This window comes from Tupaia chinensis, unplaced genomic scaffold (genome assembly GCF_000334495.1).
Source record: "Tupaia chinensis unplaced genomic scaffold, TupChi_1.0 Scaffold000273_1, whole genome shotgun sequence".
NCBI lineage: Eukaryota > Metazoa > Chordata > Mammalia > Scandentia > Tupaiidae > Tupaia > Tupaia belangeri.
Window position 1 is genome coordinate 2813208 of NW_006159755.1, and position 21373 is coordinate 2834580.

Sequence of the window (21373 nt, forward strand, 5' to 3'; positions counted from 1 at the left end):
CGGCGCCTCTGCCCGCCCTTCGGCGGATTCCTGAGCCCGCGCCAGGGGGAGGGACCCCGACCCCCCACTTCTCCGCCCCCGGCCGGCCACAGGCCCCCACCCGGTCCCCCGCGGCGCCGCCCGGAGCCGCCTTCCGGCGTTGGGCCAGGGGCCACCAACGCTGGATCTTGGGCCCATTGAACTTGGTGTCAGGCCCCCAGACTCACCAGGGTGCTCTCAGACCCTTACCGAAAATGCCATCCTGTGTACCTGGACCCTGCCTAATCAACGCCCCGGAATCTCATCCCGTGCATCCACATCTTAATCCCAGAGCCCCCAGACTCATGCTACGCCTCGTGGAATGTACTGCGCTCCTAGACCCCACCTAATCCTGGGACCTCCAGAGCCTCATTTTACTTCCTCCAGAATTTTATTCTGTGCTCCCAGCCATTCTAGACGGCCTCAACACTTCATCCAGACCCTCCAGATGCTCTCAAGCCCGAAACTGTCCATCCTTTTCTCTTCTGCCCTCCACCCCCACGGCTGTCTTCAGCCAGGTCTTCATTCAGCACGGCCTCCCCCGCGCTCTCCATCAGAAAAGCTATTACAACAGATTGGGGCGGGGGAGCAAATCCATTTTGGCCCCAAATGAATGGAAGCCCCTGAGAAGACCGGCAGGGGGGAACTTGGGCACGCAAGATTGCAGGGTCCCGAGCAAACCAATGTTTCTCGACCCTCTTCCCACCCGCAACCTGACGCGGGTTTCCGTCGCCTTCCCTTAGCGAAGGGTTTGTCCTCGGGGGCGGAGTCGGCTCCCAGGAAGGGGTGGGGCGCCTCTGTGCCCACGTCTCAGGGCGGGGCCATGACGGGAAGGGGCTGCGTGTCCAGGGATCCCCTGTCTGGTGCCAGATTGCTTGCGGGAATCGCTAGGCGCTTCCTTCGTTTTCACATCACCGCTTATCCCCACGAACGCTTTCAACGTGGCCCCGAGGTGGCGTCGTGCCAAGAAGGGGAGGTGCTGGTTGGTCCAGGGGTGAGCCCTTGAATTCAGGATGAATTTCTGAGCCTCTCCTCAAACAGCCCTGCGCACCGCCACCGCCTTCTTCCCAGCAGCTGGGGTGAAGAGGTTAGAAATAATAGTTCTTTAAAACCAAAAAGACAGCCAATAACAAGTGTTGGCGAGGATATTGAGAAATTGGAACACTCATACACTGTTGGTGAGAATGTAAAGCGGTGCAGCACTGTGGAACAGAGTCTGGCAGTAGTTAAAAATGTTACTACATAATCCAGCAATTTCACTCAGAGGTAATATACCCAGGAGAATTGAAGATGTATATGGGGCCAGCAGATGGTGTGGCGGTTAAGGTGCTGGAATTTCCACATGGGATACTGTGGTTTGAGTCCTGGACCTGGTGACTTGGTTTCTAACTTTCCCTCCCTTTCTCTGGCAAAACTCATGTGAAATAAATAAATTAAATAATTCTCTTTTTTGGGGGGGGGAGAGATTTTCACTATAGGGCGTGTGCACTTGCCAGACGGACAGAGAGAGACATAGAGACGGAGAGCGAGAAATCACCCCCCAGGGAGGATGGTCATGCTGCAATCCCTTCTCCTCCATTCTCTTCTTGGGATCTTGGGCACGCACACACACGCGCCCGGCGTGAGTTTTAAGCCACCGGGTCCGGGACGCGAACCGCAGTCAACTATGTGGGAGTCCAGCGACATAGCCATAAGTACTGATACATGTTAGAACATGGAGGGGATCAGCAGGTGGCATGGCGGTTAAGGATGCTGGAGTCTCACATGGCTGACCGTGGTTCAATTCCTGGACCTGGTGGCTTACTTTCTCTTCTCACTCTTGCTCTGTCCTTCTCTGGTCAAATTAAAATAAATAAATAAAGTTAAATAAAATAATTATTTTAAAATAAAAGAATATAGATGCATTTTGAAAATATGAAGGGTTTTTAAAAAATTCATGATACATGCACGTGAAAAACTATGTATGAATTTCAGTTTTATGTATGTATGTATTAGTTTTTATCACAGCATGCATGCACTCACTGGAGAGAGATAGGAACAGACAAAATGAAAAAAATCACCCCTCAGAGGGGATGGTTACAGTACAATGCCTTCTCCTCTATTCTCCTGTTGGGGTTTTGGGCACACCTGCTTATACACTGGGTGTGATTTTCAAACTGCCAGGTCTGGGGCTCAAACCATGAACTGCTATGGGGAGTCCAGGCCTTTAACCACTGCCCCACATGCTGGTGCCTGGATTTCAAATTTGTTGTGCTAAAAATAAATTTGAAGTGTAATTCCATTTTTTTTACACATTTTTAAAGTCCCCCTGCTAGGTGGAAGAAGCCAGAAACAAAAGGCCATATACTCCATTTGTATGAAATATCTAGAATGAGCAAATCTATGGAGATCAAAACTAGATCAACGGTTGCTAGGGGAAGGAGGAAATGGAAAGTAACTGCTAATGAGTATGAGATTTCTTTGGGGATGACAAAAGTGTTCTGAAATTAGAGAGTGGTGATGGATGTGCCATTATGCACATATACTAAAAACCGCTGAAGTGTACACCACTGAAGAATGAACTTGATGGTATGTGAACTACATCTCGATAAAGCTGTTATTAAGAATTTATAAAAATAGGCACCAGCAGTTAGCGTAATGGCTATGTCGCTGAACTCCCATGTAGCCGACCATGGTTCGAGTCCTAGACCCGGTGGCTTGACTCACGCCAGGCGTGTGTGTGTGCGTGCCCAAGATCCCGAGAGGAGAATGGAGGAGAAGGGATTGTGGTGCGTGCCCAAGATCCCGAGAGGAGAATGGAGGAGAAGGGATTGTGGTGTGGCCATCTCCCCTGGGGATGATTTCTCACTTTCTATCTTTCTGTCTGTCTCTGTCTTTCTGGTGAGTGCATGTGACCTATAGCAGCCTTGGACCTATAGAAAAAACCCCCCCAAAAAAAAAAAAAAAAAAAAAGAGTTTATAAAAATAGGGGCCGGCAGGTGGCATAGTGGTTAAGGGGCTGGATTCCTACATGGTTGACTGAGGTTCTAGTCTCAGACCCAGTGACTTGAGATTCATGCCAGACAGGTGTTTGTGTATGCCCAGAATCCCAGGAGGAAGATGCAGGAGAAGGGATTGTGGTGTGGCCATCCTCCCTGGGAGGTAATTTCTCACTTTTCCTGTCTCTGTCTCTCTGGCAAGTGCACACACACCCTATGACAAAAACCCTAAGTAATAATAATAATAAGGGGCTCCTAATTATCAAGATCTGACTGTTCCAGGGACTGGTGTACTTAACACAATCCTCCTGACAAGCCAGGGAAGGGGTCCTGCTATCACTCCTTTTCACAGACAAGGGAGGCTGAAAGATTTGTCCTGAGAGCAGCCAGAGTTAATAAGGACAGGATTTGAACTCCAAGACTCTCTGGGCCATTTGTCCCATATCAGAGTGATAAGGACCCACCATGTAAACACTCACTCTGTGTCAACCAGGGTGGTAGGTGCTCCACTTTAAGTGTCATTTCACTCAAGCCTCGCTGAGGAGAAAGGTCACTGCCACTTGGAGATGAGGAGCTAAGGCCTAGAAGAAGATGACTAAGGGACCAGCAGTTAGTGTAATGGCTATGTCGCTGGACTCCCATGTTGTCAACCGCGGTTCGAGTCCTGGACCTGGTGGCTTAAACTCACACTGGGCACGTGTGTGTGCGTGCCTAAGATCCTGAGAGGAGAATGGAGGAGAAGGGATTGCAACATGGCCATCCCCCCTGTGTGTGTGCGTGCCTAAGATCCTGAGAGGAGAATGGAGGAGAAGGGATTGCAACATGGCCATCCCCCCTGTGTGTGTGCGTGCCTAAGATCCTGAGAGGAGAATGGAGGAGAAGGGATTGCAACATGGCCATCCCCCCTGGGGGTGATTTCTTGCCTTTCTGTCTCTCTCTTTCTGGCGGGCGCATGTGCCCTATAGCGAAAACCTCTCCAAAAAAGAAGAAAGAAAAAGATGACTCAGTTCACAGATGGTGGCTCCAACTTGGATCTGAAAGTCCATGTTTGCACTATTAGGCCTAGGCAAGCCTGCCCCTTGGAATCGCCTCCTGAGAACACCTCTACTGACTTCTACAGCCCCGGTGACTCCTTGCCCTTACCTGTGCTGCTTGGGGCCTCCTGACTCTTGTTCTGCCCCTCTCGGATGTCCTGGGCACCAAACCCCCACTTAAGCCTTGGGCCTCCAGATTCTCACTTTACTCCCAGAACTGTCTCTTCTCTATTCACTGTAGTGAAAAGCAGCAGCCACATCAGGCGGAGGGTTCCAGCCACAGAATGGAGGGAGGCAGGGAGGAGCGGCACCAGAGGCCAGTTCCGGAAAGGTAGCACTTGGGCCGGCTGGTGGCGTGGTAGGTGAGGCAGCTGGATCCCACGTGGCCTGCTGTGTGATTGAACCTCTGACACTGCAGCTTGAGAAATACGGGGATGTGTGCTTGTGTGCCCAAAATCCCCAAAGGAGAGAGAAATGGAGAAGGAATTGTAGAGTGACTGTCCCCCATGGGAGGGGTGCTTTCTCTTCTCTGTCTTTCTCAGGTGAGTGAGTATATGTGCCCTCTCACAAAATTAAAAAAATAAATAAAGATGACATTTTTTTTTTTAGAGGTTTTTGCTATAGGGTGCATGTGCTTGCCAGAGAGACAGAGAGACAGAAAGCAAGAAACCACCCCTCAGGGGGAGTGGCCACACCATAATCCCTTCTCCTCCATTCTCCTCTCGGGATCTTGGACACACACGCACATGCGCCCGGTGTGAGTTTAGGCCACCGGGTCCGGGATGTGAACTGCGGTCGATTACATGGGAGTCCAGTGACATAGTCATTATGCCAACTGCTAGTCCCAAGATGATATTTTATATAAACACTATTTCTTGAAAATTGAAGTTAGGGTGAGGGCTGGGCCTCACTGGCATTGAAAACATATTTAATAAAGTCCACGTCTGCATGGCTCCTTTGGGACCTGAGAGGGTACTGTGCCAGCCCGTCTTGGCTCTCATTCTGAGTCTCCTGGCTCACTCAGCACGCCTCCCTACCTGGACAAAATGCAACACTCAGTGCACGCCCCAGCCCCCCTCCGTGAGCTTGAGAATAGGAGGAGACGAGGGGGAGGAAAAAGGAAGAGTTGGTATCAATGACTACTGTCGCCTATGACGTCCTTCGCCCAAGCCACAAGAAAGCAAAGGCAGATAGGGCTGCAGGGGATATTATTCATTTTCACTCGAACATGGAAGGAAAGGGGGACACTCCTCCTTCCCCACTTCAGGGGGGAGTGTATTTTAGTTGGCAACCTCGTCTTTATTGGCCGTGGGAATAAGCAGCAGTCACACCAGGCAGAGGCTCCAAGCTGTGGAATGGAGGGAGGAAGGGAGAAACAGCACCAGAAACCAGGAGAGAATGGAGAGATTTGCAGTTTCTCTTATGAACATCCTATAATTTGGAAGAGGGTGATGATTAATTTCCAAAATACACCTAGAGTCCCACCTTCCACATAGCTCCCTGATTATTTTACTTTATTTATTTATTTATTTATTTTGGAGAGGTTTTTGCTATGGGGCATTGTGCTTGCCAGAAAGACAGAGACAGAGAAACAGAAAGAGAGAAATCACCCCCAGGGGGGTTGGCCAGGCTGCAATCCCTTCTCCTCCATTCTCCTCTCGGGATCTTGGGCACGCATGCACACGTGCCCAACATGAATTTAAGCCATCGGGTCTGGGACTCGGACCGCGGTCGACTACATGAGAATCCAGCGACATAGCCATTACGCAAACTGCTGGTCCCCACATAGCTCCCTTATTCAACAGTCCTTTTTTTTTTTCCAGACAGAATTATAAAGCCTCCATAAAGCCAGAAGTATTGAGATAACCCTTCAAAGCATCCCGAAGCAGTGTTCAGTTCAATCCTTTACAAAGACTATGCTCTGTAGACTCTGCTTCTTATATGTTTTTTTAAATAATTATTTTTAAGGAATTATTTATTTAGGGACCAGCAGTTAGCGTAATGGCTATGTTGCTGAACTCCTATGTACTTGACCACGGTTCAAGTCCCGGACCCGGTGGCTTAAACTCACGCCGGGCGTGTGTACATGCGTGCCCAAGTTCCCAAGAGGAGAATGAAGGACAAGGGATTGCAGCATAGCCATCCCCCCAGGGGGTGATTTCTGGCTTTCCGTCTCTGTCGCTCTTTGTCTCTCTGGCAAGCGCACACGCCCTATAGCAAAAACCTCTTCAAAAATAAAAAAGGAATTATTTATTTAATTTTACTCATTATTATTTCTTAATTTGAGCAGAGAGAGAGAAAGGGAAAGTGAGAAGGCAAGCCACCAGGTCCAGTACTCGAGCCACTGTCAGCCATGTGGGAATCCAGTGCCTTTAACCACCACGCCACCTGCTGGCCCTATGATTGTCTTTTGTGGAAAGGTGGCTTAGAGACACACATTGGGGAGTGAATGGGAAAGAGAAAAAAGAAACCCAGGCACGTGGGTACAGGGAGGGGTGGGGAATACCACTTGCACTTTCCTTTGTCTTTTCCTTTAAAAGGGAGGGGTGGGGCTGGCAGGTGGTGCGGTGAGGTGCTGGACTCCCACATGGCCAGCCGACCATGGTTTGAGTCTCCGACCTGGTGGCTTGCTTTCTCACTTTCTCTCTCTCTTTGTCTCTCTCTGCTCAATTTATTTTTAATAAATAAAATTAAAATAGATAATTCTCTTTTTTTTTTTTGAGAGGTTTTTGCTATAGGGTGCGTGCGCTCATCAGACAGACAGAGAGAGACAGAAAGACAGAAAGTGAGAAATCATCCCCCAGGGGGGATGGCCACACTACAATCCCTTCTCCTCCATTCTCCTCTCGGGATCTTGGGCACGCACGCACACGCGCCTGGCATGAGTTTTAAGCCACTGGGTCCGGGATGCGAACCACGGCTGACTACATGGGAGTCCAGTGACATAGCCATTACGCTAACTGCTGGTCCCAAAATAGATAATTCTGTTAAAAAAAGGGGGGGAGGAGTTTTGGGGGCCTGCAGATGGTGTAGTGGCTCCATCGCTCACTGGACTCCCATGTGGTGAACCATAGTTTGAGTCTCGGGCCTGGTGGCTGAAAATCATGCCAGGCAGAAGTGCCCAAAGTCCCAGGAGGAGAATGAAAGAAGGGATTTCAGTGTGGCATAGGAAATTGCTGTCTTCCCCAGGTACTTGTCTACAAGATTGGGGCACACAGCCCGGCTCCTCTGGAGGGTGACGTAGGGCAGCAGGTCATGGTGAGTAGTGACGTACAGCAGCTGCAGCATCTGGAGAGAGTTACTCTCATCACAGCAGCCCTGGCACTCCAAAGCCAGTAAATCATGTCCATTTTGGACGAGTCTGTGCTCGTGGTCAATGACATCAACAAAGAGGAAGGAAAGCGCATGCCATCTCTCTGCCGCACAGCCCAAGCTCTTGTTTGCAGTGCTCTCTGGCCACACCTAGCATGCTCACTGCTTTAGATCTGCCACGCCAGGGATGCAGGGACACAGTGCTGTTCAGAATCTCTGCTCAGCAGCGGCAGTCCCACTATACTCTGCAAGAAAATTTCCCACATCTCTTCATTCAGTTCAGGCTCAGTGTCGCCATGTTGAATCCATCAGTGATGCCCAAAATTTTATTCTGTGCTCCCAGAAGCTTACTTCATATAATTCTCAAACTCACTTTAAGTTTTTTTTAGTATAATTTATTATTATCATTTTAAAATTTGCTATAGGGCATGCACACTCACGAGAGAGAGAGAGAAAATGAGAAAGTAAGCTGCTAGGTCAAGGACTCAAACTGCGGTCAGCCTTGTGGGAGTTCAGCACCTTAACCACTTGCTGGCCCTCGTTTTAAGGTTTTGCCATAGGGCACATGCAATCACAGGAGAGAGACAGTGAGAAGGGAAGTGAAAAATACCCTCCCTCCCCTAGGAGAGGGGTCTATTGCAATCCCTTCTTCTCCTGGGATTTTGGGCATATGTGCCCAGCATGATTTTCAAGCCACAGGGTCTGAAACTCAAACCGTGGCTGCCATGTGGGAGCCCAGCACCTTAACCACCATGCCACCCTGCTGGTCCCCAAGCCTTATCTTGGTCTGTATCTCCCCCCTACCAAGTTGAGAGGACCTTCCAGGAATTGAGGCCCTGGGCTCAGCCCTCTCTGGGTGCCAGCCAGGAGGTGTAACTGAGTAAGTAAATGAATGAATGAGTGAGCAATTGGAGGGAGTTCATTAATTTCTTTCTTTCTTTTCTTTCTTTCTTTCTTTCTTTTTTTTTTTTTTTTTGAGAAGTTTTTTGCTATAGGGCGCGTGCTCTCACCAGAAAGACAGCCAGAGACAGAAAGTGAGAAATCATACCCCAGGAGGGATGGCCACACCACAATCCCTTCTCCTCCATTCTCTCAGGATCTTGGGCACACACGCACACGTGCCTGGCATGAGTTTAAGCCACCAGGTCCGGGACTTGAACCACGGTTGGCTACATGGGAGTCCAGCGACATAGCCATTACGCCAACTGCTGGTTCCCATTCATTTCATTCATTCATTCATTCATTCATTCATTTATTCTGTAAACGTCTACTGAGTGGTTAATGTGCACCAGACAATGTGCTAGGCACCAAGGACATGACATTGATCAAAACAAACCAAATCTTTAGCTCTTGTTCAAGGAAGGGAAGGAGACAAAGAAGGCTACCCAACTCTACACCCCCAGTCCCTTCTTCCCTAGGCCTCACACTGTCCCCTACAACATGCAGGTAATATGACAGTGCTTTGGTGTCCACACCCCCAGCTCCAAGGGTTGACTTGGGACCCTCATCAGAGGTCACGCATAGCATCTTGGGGCACGTAACTGGGCTCTAGAACCACGGGGTCTGGCAGAACTCTGTGGATGATCTGTCACTGCATCTTTCTGAGAGAGAGGGAGGCACCCCCAACAGGGTCTTCACACCGTAATCCACTCATAGCCTCAAACAGCCAGGATCATTCCAGGCTGTCTCTGGACATAAACTTGGAGCCTCCCCCTGTGGGTCAGCCTTGCAGAGTGTTGTTTTACATCACTGTACCGTCACCTGGTCCCACATCACTGTGCCTTAACAAAGGCAGCTCCACTCTTTCTTGTAAATAGAAGAGTTCCTTGGCTCACTGTCCCAGGTGTTTAAAAAAAAATTATAGGAAGCCACTGTTTTGGACTAAGCTTCTGCACTAGACCCCCACGGATCAAATCAAAATGGAGCCACTTATGCTAAAATGCCTTATCAAATCGAACCTTTAAGGAAGCTGATAGATCCCAAAATAGAGCAGTTTTTCTTGAAAACAGGAGATTCCAGTCTACCAGGGCTACAAGGAAATAAAACTCATGCATCTCTTTTTTTTTTCTTGGAGGAGAGATTTTTGCTATAGGGCGCATGTGCTTGCCAGACAGACAGAGACAGAGAGACAGAAAGCGAGAAATCACCCCCCAGGGGGGATGATCCTTATTCCCTTCAATCCCTTCTCCTCTCGGGATCTTGGGCATGCATGCACACGTGCCCAGCGTGAGTTTAAGCCTCCGGGTCTGGGACTTGAACAGTGGTTTGATACATGAGAGTCCAGCACCCCCTGAGGGGATGATCCTTTCTCCCTTCAATCCCTTCTCCTCCATTCTCCCCTCTGAACTTGAGAAATGCACACACCACCCGGCATGCTTTTCAAGCCTGAGTCTGGGTCTTAAACCACACAGTTGGCCATGTGGGATCCATTTGCCTTAACCACTATGCCAAGTAGCTGGCCCCCTTTCTTATTTCTAAAAAAGCCACTCTTTAACATTTTTGAATGCCTTATGTTAATTTAGAATATTTATCCTTTTTTTTTTTGAGAGGTTTTTGCTATAGGGCGCATGTGCTTGCCAGACAGACAGAGACAGAGAGACAGAAAGCGAGAAATCACCCCCCAGAGGAGATGGCCACGCCGCAATCCCTTCTCCTCCATTCTCCTCTCGGGATCTTGGGCATGCACGCACACGCGCCTGGCGTGAGTTTAAGCCACCGGGTCCGGGACTCGAACCACGGTCGACTACGTGGTAGTCCAGCGACATAGCCATTATGCTAATTGCTGATCCCTAGAATATTTATTCTTATAAACCTTCACTCTTTCTTCTTTTCCTTTCACTCTGAAATGGTTCTTCCTGTGTTACAACACCTAGGACCCCCAAATAAAGCTTGTTATTTATTATTTTAAAATAATTATTTTATTTAGCTTTATTTATTTTAAAGAATTATTTTATTTAACTTTATTTATTTATTTATTTATTTAAATTTGACCAAAGAGGGACAGGGCAAGAGAGAAAGCAAGAAAGCAAGGCACCAGGTCTAGGACTTGAACTGTAGTCGGTCATGTGGAAGTCCAGCATCCTTAAGCACCAAGCCACCTGTTGGCCCCTATTTATTTATTTTTAAATTTGACCAGAGAGGGACAGAGAGAGAAAGAAAAAGAAAGAGAGAGGGAAAGTGAGAAAGCAAGCTGCCAGGTCTGGGACTGAAACTATGATTGGCCATGTAGGATTCCAGCAATCTTAACCACCATGCCACCTGGTGGCCCCCTATTTATTTATTTTTAATTTGGTATGGGGCGTGTGTGCTGGGGGGGAGGTAAAGTGGGGAGGAAATGAGAAAGCACACACACCCTCCCTCTGGGGGATGGCCACACTGCAATCCCTTCTCCTTTGTTCTCCTCTCAAGGTTTTGGGTATGCACATGTGCCCAGTATTTCTCGAGCTGCCACATCTGGGGCTTGAACCAAGAACACAACCCTGTGAAAGCCAGTCGCCTTAACCACAATCCCACTGACCCTTAAAAGCTGTTTTTTGTTTGCTATAGGGTGCGTGTACTCAGGAGAGAGTGAGACAGAGAGCAGGAAAGTGAGAAATCCCCCCTGAGGTGGGATGACCACAGTGCCATCCTCCTCTGATCTCTCAGTTTTTGAGCATGCACACACATGCGTCCAGTGTGTTTTTCAAACCACTGGGCCCAGGACTCAAACCACACAGTCAGCTATGTGGGATACAGCTGCCTTAACTTCTACACCATCTGCAGGCCCTAATGTTTTATTCTTTACAGTGTCAGTTTTAAAATTCATTGATGGGGGGGGGGTGGACAGACACTCTGGGAAGATTCCTAGTGAAGAAATGAGGTAGTTAGCATGCAAATGAATGCATCTCAGAATCAGAGCCCTCCTCTCTCCCTTCTCCATGGAACTCTAGAAAGCCAGCTTTCACTCCCTTCTGTTTTGGGTGCCAGTTCCCAGCCTGAGGATTTTGAAGATTCTCAGCCCAAGGACCCACTTAGAATTGAGTCAGCAATAACTTAGAATTGCTAATGCTGGGACTGGCAGGTGGTGTGGAAGTTAAGGGTGCTGGACTCCCTCCCACATGGTCAACAATGGTTTGAGTCCCGGACCTGGCGGTTTGCTCTCTCTTTGAAAAATAATTTTTTTTTTTTTAGAGATTTTTGCTAAGGGCACGTGTGCTCACCAGATAAGACAGAGAGACAGAAAGCAAGAAATCACCTCCCAGGGGGGATGACCAGGCCACAATCCCTTCTCCTCCATTCTCCTCTTGGGATCTTGGGCACGCATGCACACGCACCCGGCGTGAGTTGAAGCCACCGGGTCCGGGACTTGAACCGTGGTTGACCACATGGGAGTCCGGTGACATAGCAATTATGCCAACTGCTGGTCTCGTATAAATAAATAATCCTTAAAAAAAAAAAAATAGAATTGTTAATACCACTGATTAGCCCCGGACCTCACAGCCTCATGGGCTCTGGTCTTGATCTGTGACCCTGCACTCTCCTGTTTAAAACCTGATAATTAGGGACCAGCAGGTGGTGTGGTGATTAAAGTGCTGGAGTCCCACCTGGTCAACCATGGTTCAAGTCCTGAACTGATTGGCCACAAGGGAGTCCAGCAACATAACCGCTACCTCAACAACTATGCTACCTGCTGGCTCTACAAATTTAAAATTTTTTTTCTATAGGGTGCATATGTTACCAGATGGGGGACTTGAACCACAAAGTTGGCCATGTGGAATTCAGCTGCCTTAATTTCCACACCACTTACTAGCCTGATCATCAAATTGTTAAGAAATTTATGTATTGAGACTAGCAGATTACATAATGGTTACATAGCTGGACTCCCAGAGTTGACCATGGTTCGAGTCCCGGACCCAGTGGCTTAAAATTCATGCCAGGTGTGTGTGCATGTGTGCCCAACATCCCAAGGGGAAGAAGGGATTGCAGCGTGGCCTTCCCTCCTGGGGGGTGGTGGTGGTGATCTCTCACTTTCTGTCTCTCTGGCAAGTGCATGCCCTTGACCTTGCACGTGCACGTACTGGACTTGAGCATGTGCATGGTTGAGGTGCTCAACTCCCACATGGCCGACCACAGTTTCATTCTCAGACCCTGTAGCTTGAAAAACATGTCAGGCACATGTGCATACATGCCCAAGTCCCAAGAGGAGAATGGAGAAGGGTTTGTGGTATGGCCATCCCCCCGTGGGGTGATTTCTCACTGTTCCTCTCTCTGTCTTTCTCTAGGGAACACACGAGCAATATGGCAAAAAGAAAAAAAAAAAAAAGATCCATTTTTGTTCGGTCAATAAACACCCATCAAACCTGATCTATACCTGGTCTACAGTCTTGTCCTGAGCAAACGGACACCCCCGGTGTGGCTGAGGCAGATGCCGAGCAGGAACAGGTACGGCAGGTGCGCAGGGGGCTGCAGAGGTCGTACCAGAGGTCGGTGAAGCAGGGAAGACTTTTTGAAGGAGGCAGCTCTTGAGCTGGTTCCCCACAGGGCAGATTGTCACTGGCCACTTAGGACCCGTCTCCTCCAGGACAGATCCATCTCTATCCCTAGAATTGCCCAGAACAGGTTGGGCCAAGAGCCTCTTTTGAATAAATTAAAAAGTGTAGGATGGGGCAGAGAGGCAGGTAGTGGAAGGAGGAAAGCTTGAAGGCCTGAGCAGCCCGAGCTCTAGGGGTCTGCCCTCCTCCCAAACCTGGCTTCCCCTTCAAGGTTTCTCTGGCCCCGCCCCTCCTGCTTGATCTGCACAGCTTCCTGCCTCCGGAGCCCACTCCCGGCCACACCACCATGGCACCAACTACTCACCTTTCCTGCCTCCTGACTCTGTTGGCTATAGACCTAGCCCAAGGCCTCAGGGGTTTCCTTGGGGCCCAGGTAAGTGCTCCCCACTTGTTCCCCATTCCTGTTCCTCTGCTAGCCCATGCCTGGGGTCTTCTCTTTGGAGTAACTGGCCTGCCATTCCCATTTCTCAGAGGGAGCAATTGAGGCTGGAGAGGTGGTTGACATGCCCAAGTCCACACTTAAGAGACAGAGAAGGCTAACTAGCTGAGCCCCCTAGCCCAGTTCTTTCCTTTCTGGGAGCAAAGGGGGTTCAGCAATGATCTCTCCACCCACTTCCCACTCTTGGCCGTTGGTTTCTTGCCAGGACCCAGGTCCCCGGCCACTGGAGCTGAAAGAAGTCTTTGCGTTGTTCCAGATCCAGTACAACCGGAGTTACTCCAGCCCAGCAGGTATCAGCCCTCCCCTGGGTAACAGATGAAGAAATCCAGGCTCAGCACAGAATAAGCTTGGCCAAAAACCACTCAGCAGGACAGTGGTAGGGCCGAGGACAAACTCCCTGGTCTCCAGAAAGCATTAATATGTGCAGGATCCTTCTTTGCTATGACCCTGCAGGGCAGACGGCAGTGTTGGGGGTCTTCTCAGGTGCTAAGGCCCCCCAGCTCCATAGCCACTCCCCGGAGTTTCCAGGCAGTGGGTAGGGCCCAACCTCTTGTCATGTGTCCCTCAGCAAACACTCAAAGATACCCCTTTTGTCCCAAGCTGGAGGTTCCCTTCTTACCCCCATGAGCTGCCAGGTCTGCTTTTCCCTCTGTGGGTCTCTCTGCCCTAGGGCTGGTATGTGAGTACCTTTCATACCAGGCTACCTGTGATTTAGGCCTGTGCCCCATCCTCCCCCACCCTGACATGTTCCAGCTCTGGACTGTGGTCAGAGGTGTGACAGGAGGTGCTGTGACAGGAAGTCAGTCCCCAACCACCTACCCTTTTATTATTTTTTTCTTTGCATTTGCTAGAGAGAGACCCACAGAGAGAAAGTGAGAAAGGACCCCCTGCATGGTCATGCTGCAATCCCTTCTCTATTTCTCCCTTTTTGGTATTTTGAGCACACACGCACGCATGCCTAGCATGTTTCTCAGGTCACTGGATCCAGGACTTGAACCAAGCAGAGAGCCTTGCGGGATCCACTTGACTTAACCACATGCCACAGGCTGGTCCCACCCACCTTTTTCTTTTGAGTCACTCTTCCTCCAGACCCCTTGCTTAACTTTCCCCAGGGTGGGCAGAGACACCCCTCGCTGGGGAAAACCCAACCCAAGGTGGGCTGAGTAACCACTTCCTTGGCTCAGGTTCTGCAGTGGGGGCCTGCCATGGGGGTTACAGGAAAGAAACCAGTGCTTACCTGGAAGGTGTGGGTGGGAAGATGCCCATCCAGTGGCAACTTCCTGCCCCTGGGAGCTTGGGAACCAGCATGGGCAACTCATTTTGGTCCAGAGCATGCTCGCCGCCTAGATATCTTTGCCCACAACCTGGCCCAGGCTCAGCGGCTGCAGGAGGAGGACTTGGGCACAGCCGAGTTTGGAGTGACTCCATTCAGTGATCTTACAGGTACAAGGTCTTCGTGGGCCATAGGTGGGGGTGGGGAAGCAGCCTCCTCTGGAGACACTGGCAGATGGACAGGGCAGACCTTCCACCTCATTTCCCAGGGAGGGGCCCTAAGGACCAGGGCCTGGGTGCTTGCCTGTCAAAGCGTGCAGAGGCAGGGACTCTACAGGCTGTGATCTGGTCCAGTTCAGGGTTCCCAGGCAGCAGGTGCAGGGGAAAGCAACCCAGCGAGTAGCTTGGCCTCCTCTGGGTCTCAGGACTCTTGCCTGTCTGCCTCCTGGGCTACTATGGGGGCCCAAATACCAAGGATGTAGATGGCTAGACTAGGGGAGGCAGAATATGGAAGGGAAGGGCTTACAACCCTGGCCTCAGTGCCCCTTTCTGCCCCCCAGATGAAGAGTTTAGCCAGGTTTACAAACAACCAAAGGTGCCTGGAGAGGTCCCCCGAATGGTCAGAAAGGTAAGGTCTCTCAAGCAGGGAAAGCCAGTGCCCCCTACCTGTGACTGGAGGAAGGCCCGTATCATCTCGCCCATCAGGAACCAGGTATCAACCATTACCCAGCCTGGCCCAATCTCACCCCGGTGGTAGAACCAGAGACCACAAGGCCTGGACGTTCACCCTGTCCCCACTCTCATCCACTAGAAAAACTGCAGTTGTTGCTGGGCCATGGCAGCAGCGGACAACATCGAGGCCCAGTGGGGCATCAGATACAATCAGTCCGTGAAAGTCTCTGTGCAGGGTATGGCTAGGGGAGCATGCACGTGTGTGTGTGTGTATGACAGGGTGGGGAGGAGTGGGGGCCCAGTATACGGCTGGAGGAGTGTGTGTGTGCATGTGTAACAGGGAAGGGAGGAATAGGGGCCAGTCACCCACACTGTCCCTTCTTGCACCAGAGCTGCTGGATTGTGGCCGCTGTGGGGATGGCTGCAAAGGTGGCTGGGTCTGGGATGCGTTCATAACTGTCCTCAACAACAGTGAGTACCCACCTCTCTGGGCAGGCGCAGGGTCGGGTATGATCAGGAGCAGGCTCCTCCATGTCTCACCTATCTCCAGGCGGTCTGGCCAGTGAAAAAGACTACCCATACCAGAGTAACGTCGACCCCCAGAGGTGCCGGGTCAAGCGCAACAAGGTGGCCTGGATCCAGGATTTCATCATGCTGCAGGACAACGAGCAGAGTGCGATTTGGGGATCAGGGACAGACAGACCAGGGCAGAGGCAGACATGCCAGGCTATACACAGAGACGGCCGGAAGGGAGGGGTGGGAGGGAAAGGAAGGGAGGGGAGGCAGGTGGGGCCTGACGATATCTTCCATTCCCAGTAATTGCCCAGTACCTGGCCAGCCATGGCCCCATCACTGTGACCATCAACATGAAGCCACTGAAGGTGGGACAGGGCAGGGCATGGGAGAAGAGGTTAAGTATTATAGTAGTAGTCCCACCCAGACTCAGTCTGTGTTCCCTGCAGCAATACCGAAAGGGTGTGTTTGAAGCCACACCTGCCACCTGTGATCCCTGGCTTGTGGATCACTCTGTCCTGCTGGTGGGTTTTGGCTCAAGCAAATCAGTGAAGGGGATGCGAGCAGGGACAGCCTCATCCAAACCATACTGGATTCTGAAGAACTCCTGGGGGGCCAAGTGGGGCGAGAAGGTGAGTGTGAGCGACTCCGGGGGAGACAGGGTAGAGTAGGCCTTCCTATCTTCCGGCCCTAATGGCCCCCACTTCCTAGGGTTATTTCCGGTTGCACCGAGGAAGCAATACCTGTGGCATCGCCAAGTACCCACTCACCGCCCGTGTGGAGCTCCCAGATCAGAGGCACCCAGTCCACTGCCCTCCCTGAACCCTCCTGCTGTGCCAGCTGCCTCCTTGCCAGCCTCACTCCGAGGTTTGTGCCCGTTCTCCCAATCTTCTTAATGTGGCTTCAATAAAACCAGATAAAGACTTCTGGCTTCTGTGCAAACCCAGCCAGGGTGGGGAGGTGGTGGCTGGGTATAGACGCTATTCTGACACATCTCAGCCCCAAGCAGTCAACACATGAGGCATATGGAAGTCAGAGATGGACACGTTCACATCTGCACACGCCCCCTCCAGGAGCTGCCCCTGGACCAAGAACCAGTCTCCAAATTCATGGCAACTTTATTGTCAGTGCGGGCAGGGTGGCAGGTGAGGGGCCTCAGTCATGATAGAGGCGCAGGAGGCAGCCACGGAGGGTGCCCATGTAGCGGTCCCAGAGGGCCTGGTGCCTGTAACAACAGGGTCAGAGACAGCTGACGTTTACTCAATACTAACGTCTGACACCGCTCTATGTGCCTAAGACAGTGCTTTATGTACCGATTTCATTTAGTCCCTCACCCCCAAAGTCTTATGGTTCCAATTATTAGTCCCAGTCTACGTTAGAGGAAACTGAGGCACGGGCAGATTAAGTAACCTGCCCAAAGTCATATAGGTTCGGAGAGGTGAAGTCAGGCTTTGATTCACAGGCAATTCTATCCCCAGAGCAAGCAACGCAGGAATCCCGAGTCTGTAGGAGGCCTAGGCCCTGGTAGGTGTCTGGGCTGGGGGCTCTCACCGGAACCCATCCAGAGAGTGGACAGATGCTGAGTACTGGTTCAGGAAGAGCCGCACATCACTTAGTGGCCAGTGGTCGGAGCGACAGGGTTCCACAAACTGAGGGCCAAAGGAATGCTTAGAACCAGTACAGCCCGGGGACACGTGAGGTCGGGGGTCAGGACAGCTCACCTTCTCTACGAGGTCCACAAACAGGTCTCTGACATCCTTGTTGTGAGTCAGCTTGGCAGCTACATTCACCAGTCCCCGGGACAGGTTCTGTGGGGCAGGGATCCTGGGAGTTCTGCCTTCTGCCCCAGAGGCTGGGGGCTGAGCATAGAGGCCAGGGGAGGGGCAGGCCCTCCCCAAATCTATCCACCTCCCTCAATCAACCAGGTCCCCACTGTTTGTGAGTTGGTTCCCTGTCACAAGCGGGCAGGGGGCAGCAGTGCCACCTGCTGGTCAACAGTGGACAGGAGCAGAGTTGTCAGGTAGGGGTAGTGCATGAAGGCTGAAGATGCTCAAGGGAGACAGAGGCTGGATGGGGCCACAGACCTTGAAGTTGGCTTCCATCTCAGAGAAGACGCCAAGTTTCCCCCGGAGGGCGGTGCACACTAGGCTGTAGGGAGACGGGGTCATGCCTCGAGCCACCTGAGCCCCACTTTAGACCCTGATTCACAGACCCCTCCTGCCTGGTTACCTCTTGTGCAGGTCCAGAAGGTCCTTGTCAGCTACTAGTACTTTGAGCTCCTTCAGGTCCTGGAGAAACTCCTTGTCTAAATCCATGTCCATGTCATCCACCTGGGAGTCTGCATGAGGCCCACGAAGGGAGTTGGGGTGGGTGATAAAGACCCCTTCCAAAGAGCCTGAGCCTTCCTCACCCGCCGTCTCATTGCACCTCACAGGACAGAAAACGTCTTAGGTAAAGTGACATGTCCTGGGGCCCTCTGTCTGCAGTGTGGGGCTAACAAACTATTAGCAGAGGTGGCATGGGTGGGGGCCCTGAAGAAAGAATGATGGGAACGGGGGTGCCTACGGGAGAAACTACTCATGGGACCAGGCCCTGAGAGGCTGGTGAGGCGTCCAGGCACCTGGCTCAGTGGGGGCCTCACCCACAGCTCCAAGGGTCCAGTTCTGGATCATGAGCTCAGCACAGAAGGCAAAGTCACCAAAGCTCAGATACTGCAGCTTTTTCTTCCCTGTCTCAAAACGGTTGTTGGCAAAGAAGACGATGGCTGCATAGTCCCTGCAGGGAGAAGGGTGGGTCCTCTGAGCGCTTCGCATTCCTCCCTTTTTTATAACAGCAAATTTTGCTATAAGGCGCATGCGCTCGCCAGAGAGAGATAAAGTGAGAAATCATCCCCTCATCCCCCAACGATGGCCATCCCACAATCCCTTCTCCTCCATTCTCCTCTTGGGATTTAGAGCATCCAAGCACACACACCCAGCATGTTTTAAGCCGCCGGGTCCAGGACTTGAACCACAATCGACTACATGGGAATCCAATGACGTAACCATTATGACATCTGCTGATCCCTCACATTTCTTCTTAATGAGCAGATCCTACCTAAAACCTCAACTGGGCAGCTAAGGTTTGACCTCTCCCTGCCCTCATTGTGCGACCTAACACACTTCTCTGTGGGCCCCCACATCCATGCAAAGAGAAGGGTTCAACTCAGCTTCCCAAGGGATACCGTGGGAGACCACAAGGGGGACAGCTGTTATTCACTGAGCATTTCCTAAGTGTAGGGGGCTGCATTCGGTATATATAAGTGGCAGCTCACAGCAGCCTAGCTGAAAATGCCTGGGCTGGGATTTGAACCCAGGTTATTCAGATCCAAAATACAAACCAGAAGTGAGATAACTACCTCTGCAGCCTAGCTAGGAGGTCAAAGCGGTTGAGGTAAGGAATGTCCCCACAGGGCCCAGGGAAGGAGTGTGCAGCGGGGAGAGGGCTGGCTCACCTGGCCAACCTGTCAGAGAGGAGGAAGTGTTGCTGGATGTTGTCCACGAGTGAGCCCCGCATCTCCTCCACTACCTTGAAGACCCGCTTAAAGTTGTCAAACTGCAGAGTAGTTAGGGAAGGAGGGAAACTGGTCAGAGCACTCACTCATATCCCTCTCTCATCTATCTATATACCCAGAGGCTGACTTAGCATCTGTTATTCCTTCGGGATACTAGTTATTAGTACTTGTTATCAATTGACCAAATATTTATCAGTTTATGCCATTGTGACCTGGATAAATGTTTACTCCTTTCTCTCAATTCCATCCCCTATTTTTTTTTTTTTTTTGGAGAGGTTTTTGCTATAGGGCGCGTGTGCTTGCCAGACAGACAGAGAGAGACAGAGAGATAGAAAGCGAGAAATCACCCCCCAGGGGGGATGGCCATGCCACAATCCCTTCTCCTCCATTCTCCTCTCGGGATCTTGGGCACACATGCACATGTGCCCAGTATGAGTTTAAGCCACCAGGTCTGGGACTCGAACTGCAGTCAACATGGGAGTCCAGTGACATAGCCATTACGCCAACTGCTGGTCCCTCAATTCCATCCCATTTTAGCAGTATGTTCTCTGGTCCTCAGGAGCCTTCCTGAAGCTTGAGCTGGAAGTGACTCTTGGCTAAACCCCAAGAACTCAAAACTGAACAAACGCTAAGCTGTACATAGGAGTTCACAGGAGACACAGGAAAGACATCAAAGGTCCAGGTTACTTTTTCCCTGGCACCACTAAAAATGCTTATGAAGAAGGTGGCATCTGATCTCCTGCCTTGGATGTCAAGGGGTAGATATGACCAACAATAACATGAGCCAAAGAAAGTCTGGGCTGGAGACTGTAAGCCTACAGAGGTCTGCAGGTCACAGAAGACTGTAAAGGTCAAGGCCCAGGAGTGTAGCCACTACCCAGGGGCAGTAAGAGTCCATGCAAATTTATGAGCAGGGGAAAGCCATGATCAGATCTGGGTTTCTAAAAAGTCACTCTGATCAGAGTAGGGGATGGCTTAGAAAGGCCAAAAGACAAGGAAAAGACTAGGTCTGGAGCTGCTGTCACAGTCAGAAAGCAGAGCTGGGGCAGTGGGCAAAGGGTTGGAGTGAAGAGGTGGACTGCCGATGAGATGTTTTGCACGGGTGGGTGGAGCGCCCACCTGTCTCCGGCAGCTCTTGAGGGTGATGCTTGTTTTAGTGCTGATGTCGTCCAGGTCCTTCTTGGTGCCCTTGGACAGCTTCTTGCCCAGGACTTCTCGAACAAAGGCTTCATCAAACGCGTAGTACCTTGTAGAGGTAGAGGGACCACTGACCCTCCATAAAGAAGGGAAAAGGGGGCCTGACTAGGCCTGGGTTTGGCCTTCTCTACTCTCAACTTTCTGAGTGTCTAAGTCAGTCCCAGCCCTCCCTAGGCCTTAGTTTGGGCCTGCAAAATGGGTACAGAACCAGCCGGGTTGGCGTTCCCACCATCCCACCAGCTGAACACCTCTCGATGAGCAGTGCCTGCCGGGAGGGCGGGATCTGGAAGATAAGCTGGTGCAGCAGCTTGGGTGGCGCGTGCAGCAGGCGCTCGAGCATATGGAAGGTGCGGTAGTGGTCCATGGTGTCACTCTGAAGCACTGCTGCAGTGGCGCCGGTCTGCTCCAGGATTCCTGAGCGCACCCTCAGGGCCACCGCGTCGCTAACTGGGAAGTGGGTGCGAGCATCAGGCCCTGCTCCGCCAATCCCAGACACACTCCAGGGACTCCAGCCCCTACCCCTATGCACCCCTTATTCCCAGCCTCCTGCTCACTTCCCTAAAGATGCCTAAGTCCTGGCTCCGCCGACTCTCCCATCCAAAACCACCGCTCCGCCCGACCGGCTCCCTAGACGCCCCCTTACTGACCCGAGTAACCATCCAGCCACAGGCGATACACGTCCTCGTCGATAAGGGTCGTGTTTCCCACGAAGATGTCCAGCTCGCTGGTCATGGCGACGCCCACGCCTGGGCGCAGAACAGAATCCAGAAAGGAGCGAGCACTGCCCGGGCCGGGCGTGCCGCCCCTGGGCCGCTGGCCGCTCACTTCCGGGAGCACAGAGATTCTGCTCCGGG

General features: G+C 51.4%; 2 protein-coding genes across 2 annotated transcripts; one reads left to right on the top strand and one right to left on the bottom strand.

Annotated features, from left to right (window-relative positions):
- Positions 1-13030: 13030 nt before the first annotated feature.
- CTSW (cathepsin W) lies at positions 13031-16692 on the top strand. Its single transcript, XM_006149915.3, has 10 exons — positions 13031-13246; positions 13518-13602; positions 14642-14755; positions 15145-15296; positions 15396-15492; positions 15647-15727; positions 15807-15929; positions 16073-16137; positions 16219-16401; positions 16481-16692. Exons 1-10 carry the CDS (start codon positions 13160-13162, stop codon positions 16589-16591), a joined length of 1098 nt encoding a protein of 365 aa, XP_006149977.1. The 5' UTR covers positions 13031-13159; the 3' UTR covers positions 16592-16692.
- Positions 16693-16869: 177 nt separating this feature from the next.
- Positions 16870-21373, bottom strand: FIBP (FGF1 intracellular binding protein). The gene is made up of 10 exons (XM_006149917.3): positions 21167-21373; positions 20768-20966; positions 20442-20568; positions 19263-19363; positions 18411-18544; positions 17999-18107; positions 17854-17917; positions 17491-17577; positions 17321-17418; positions 16870-16994 (listed from the first exon to the last, which is right to left on the bottom strand). The coding sequence occupies exons 1-10, from the start codon at positions 21249-21251 to the stop codon at positions 16925-16927; spliced, it is 1074 nt and encodes a 357-aa protein (XP_006149979.1). The 5' UTR covers positions 21252-21373; the 3' UTR covers positions 16870-16924.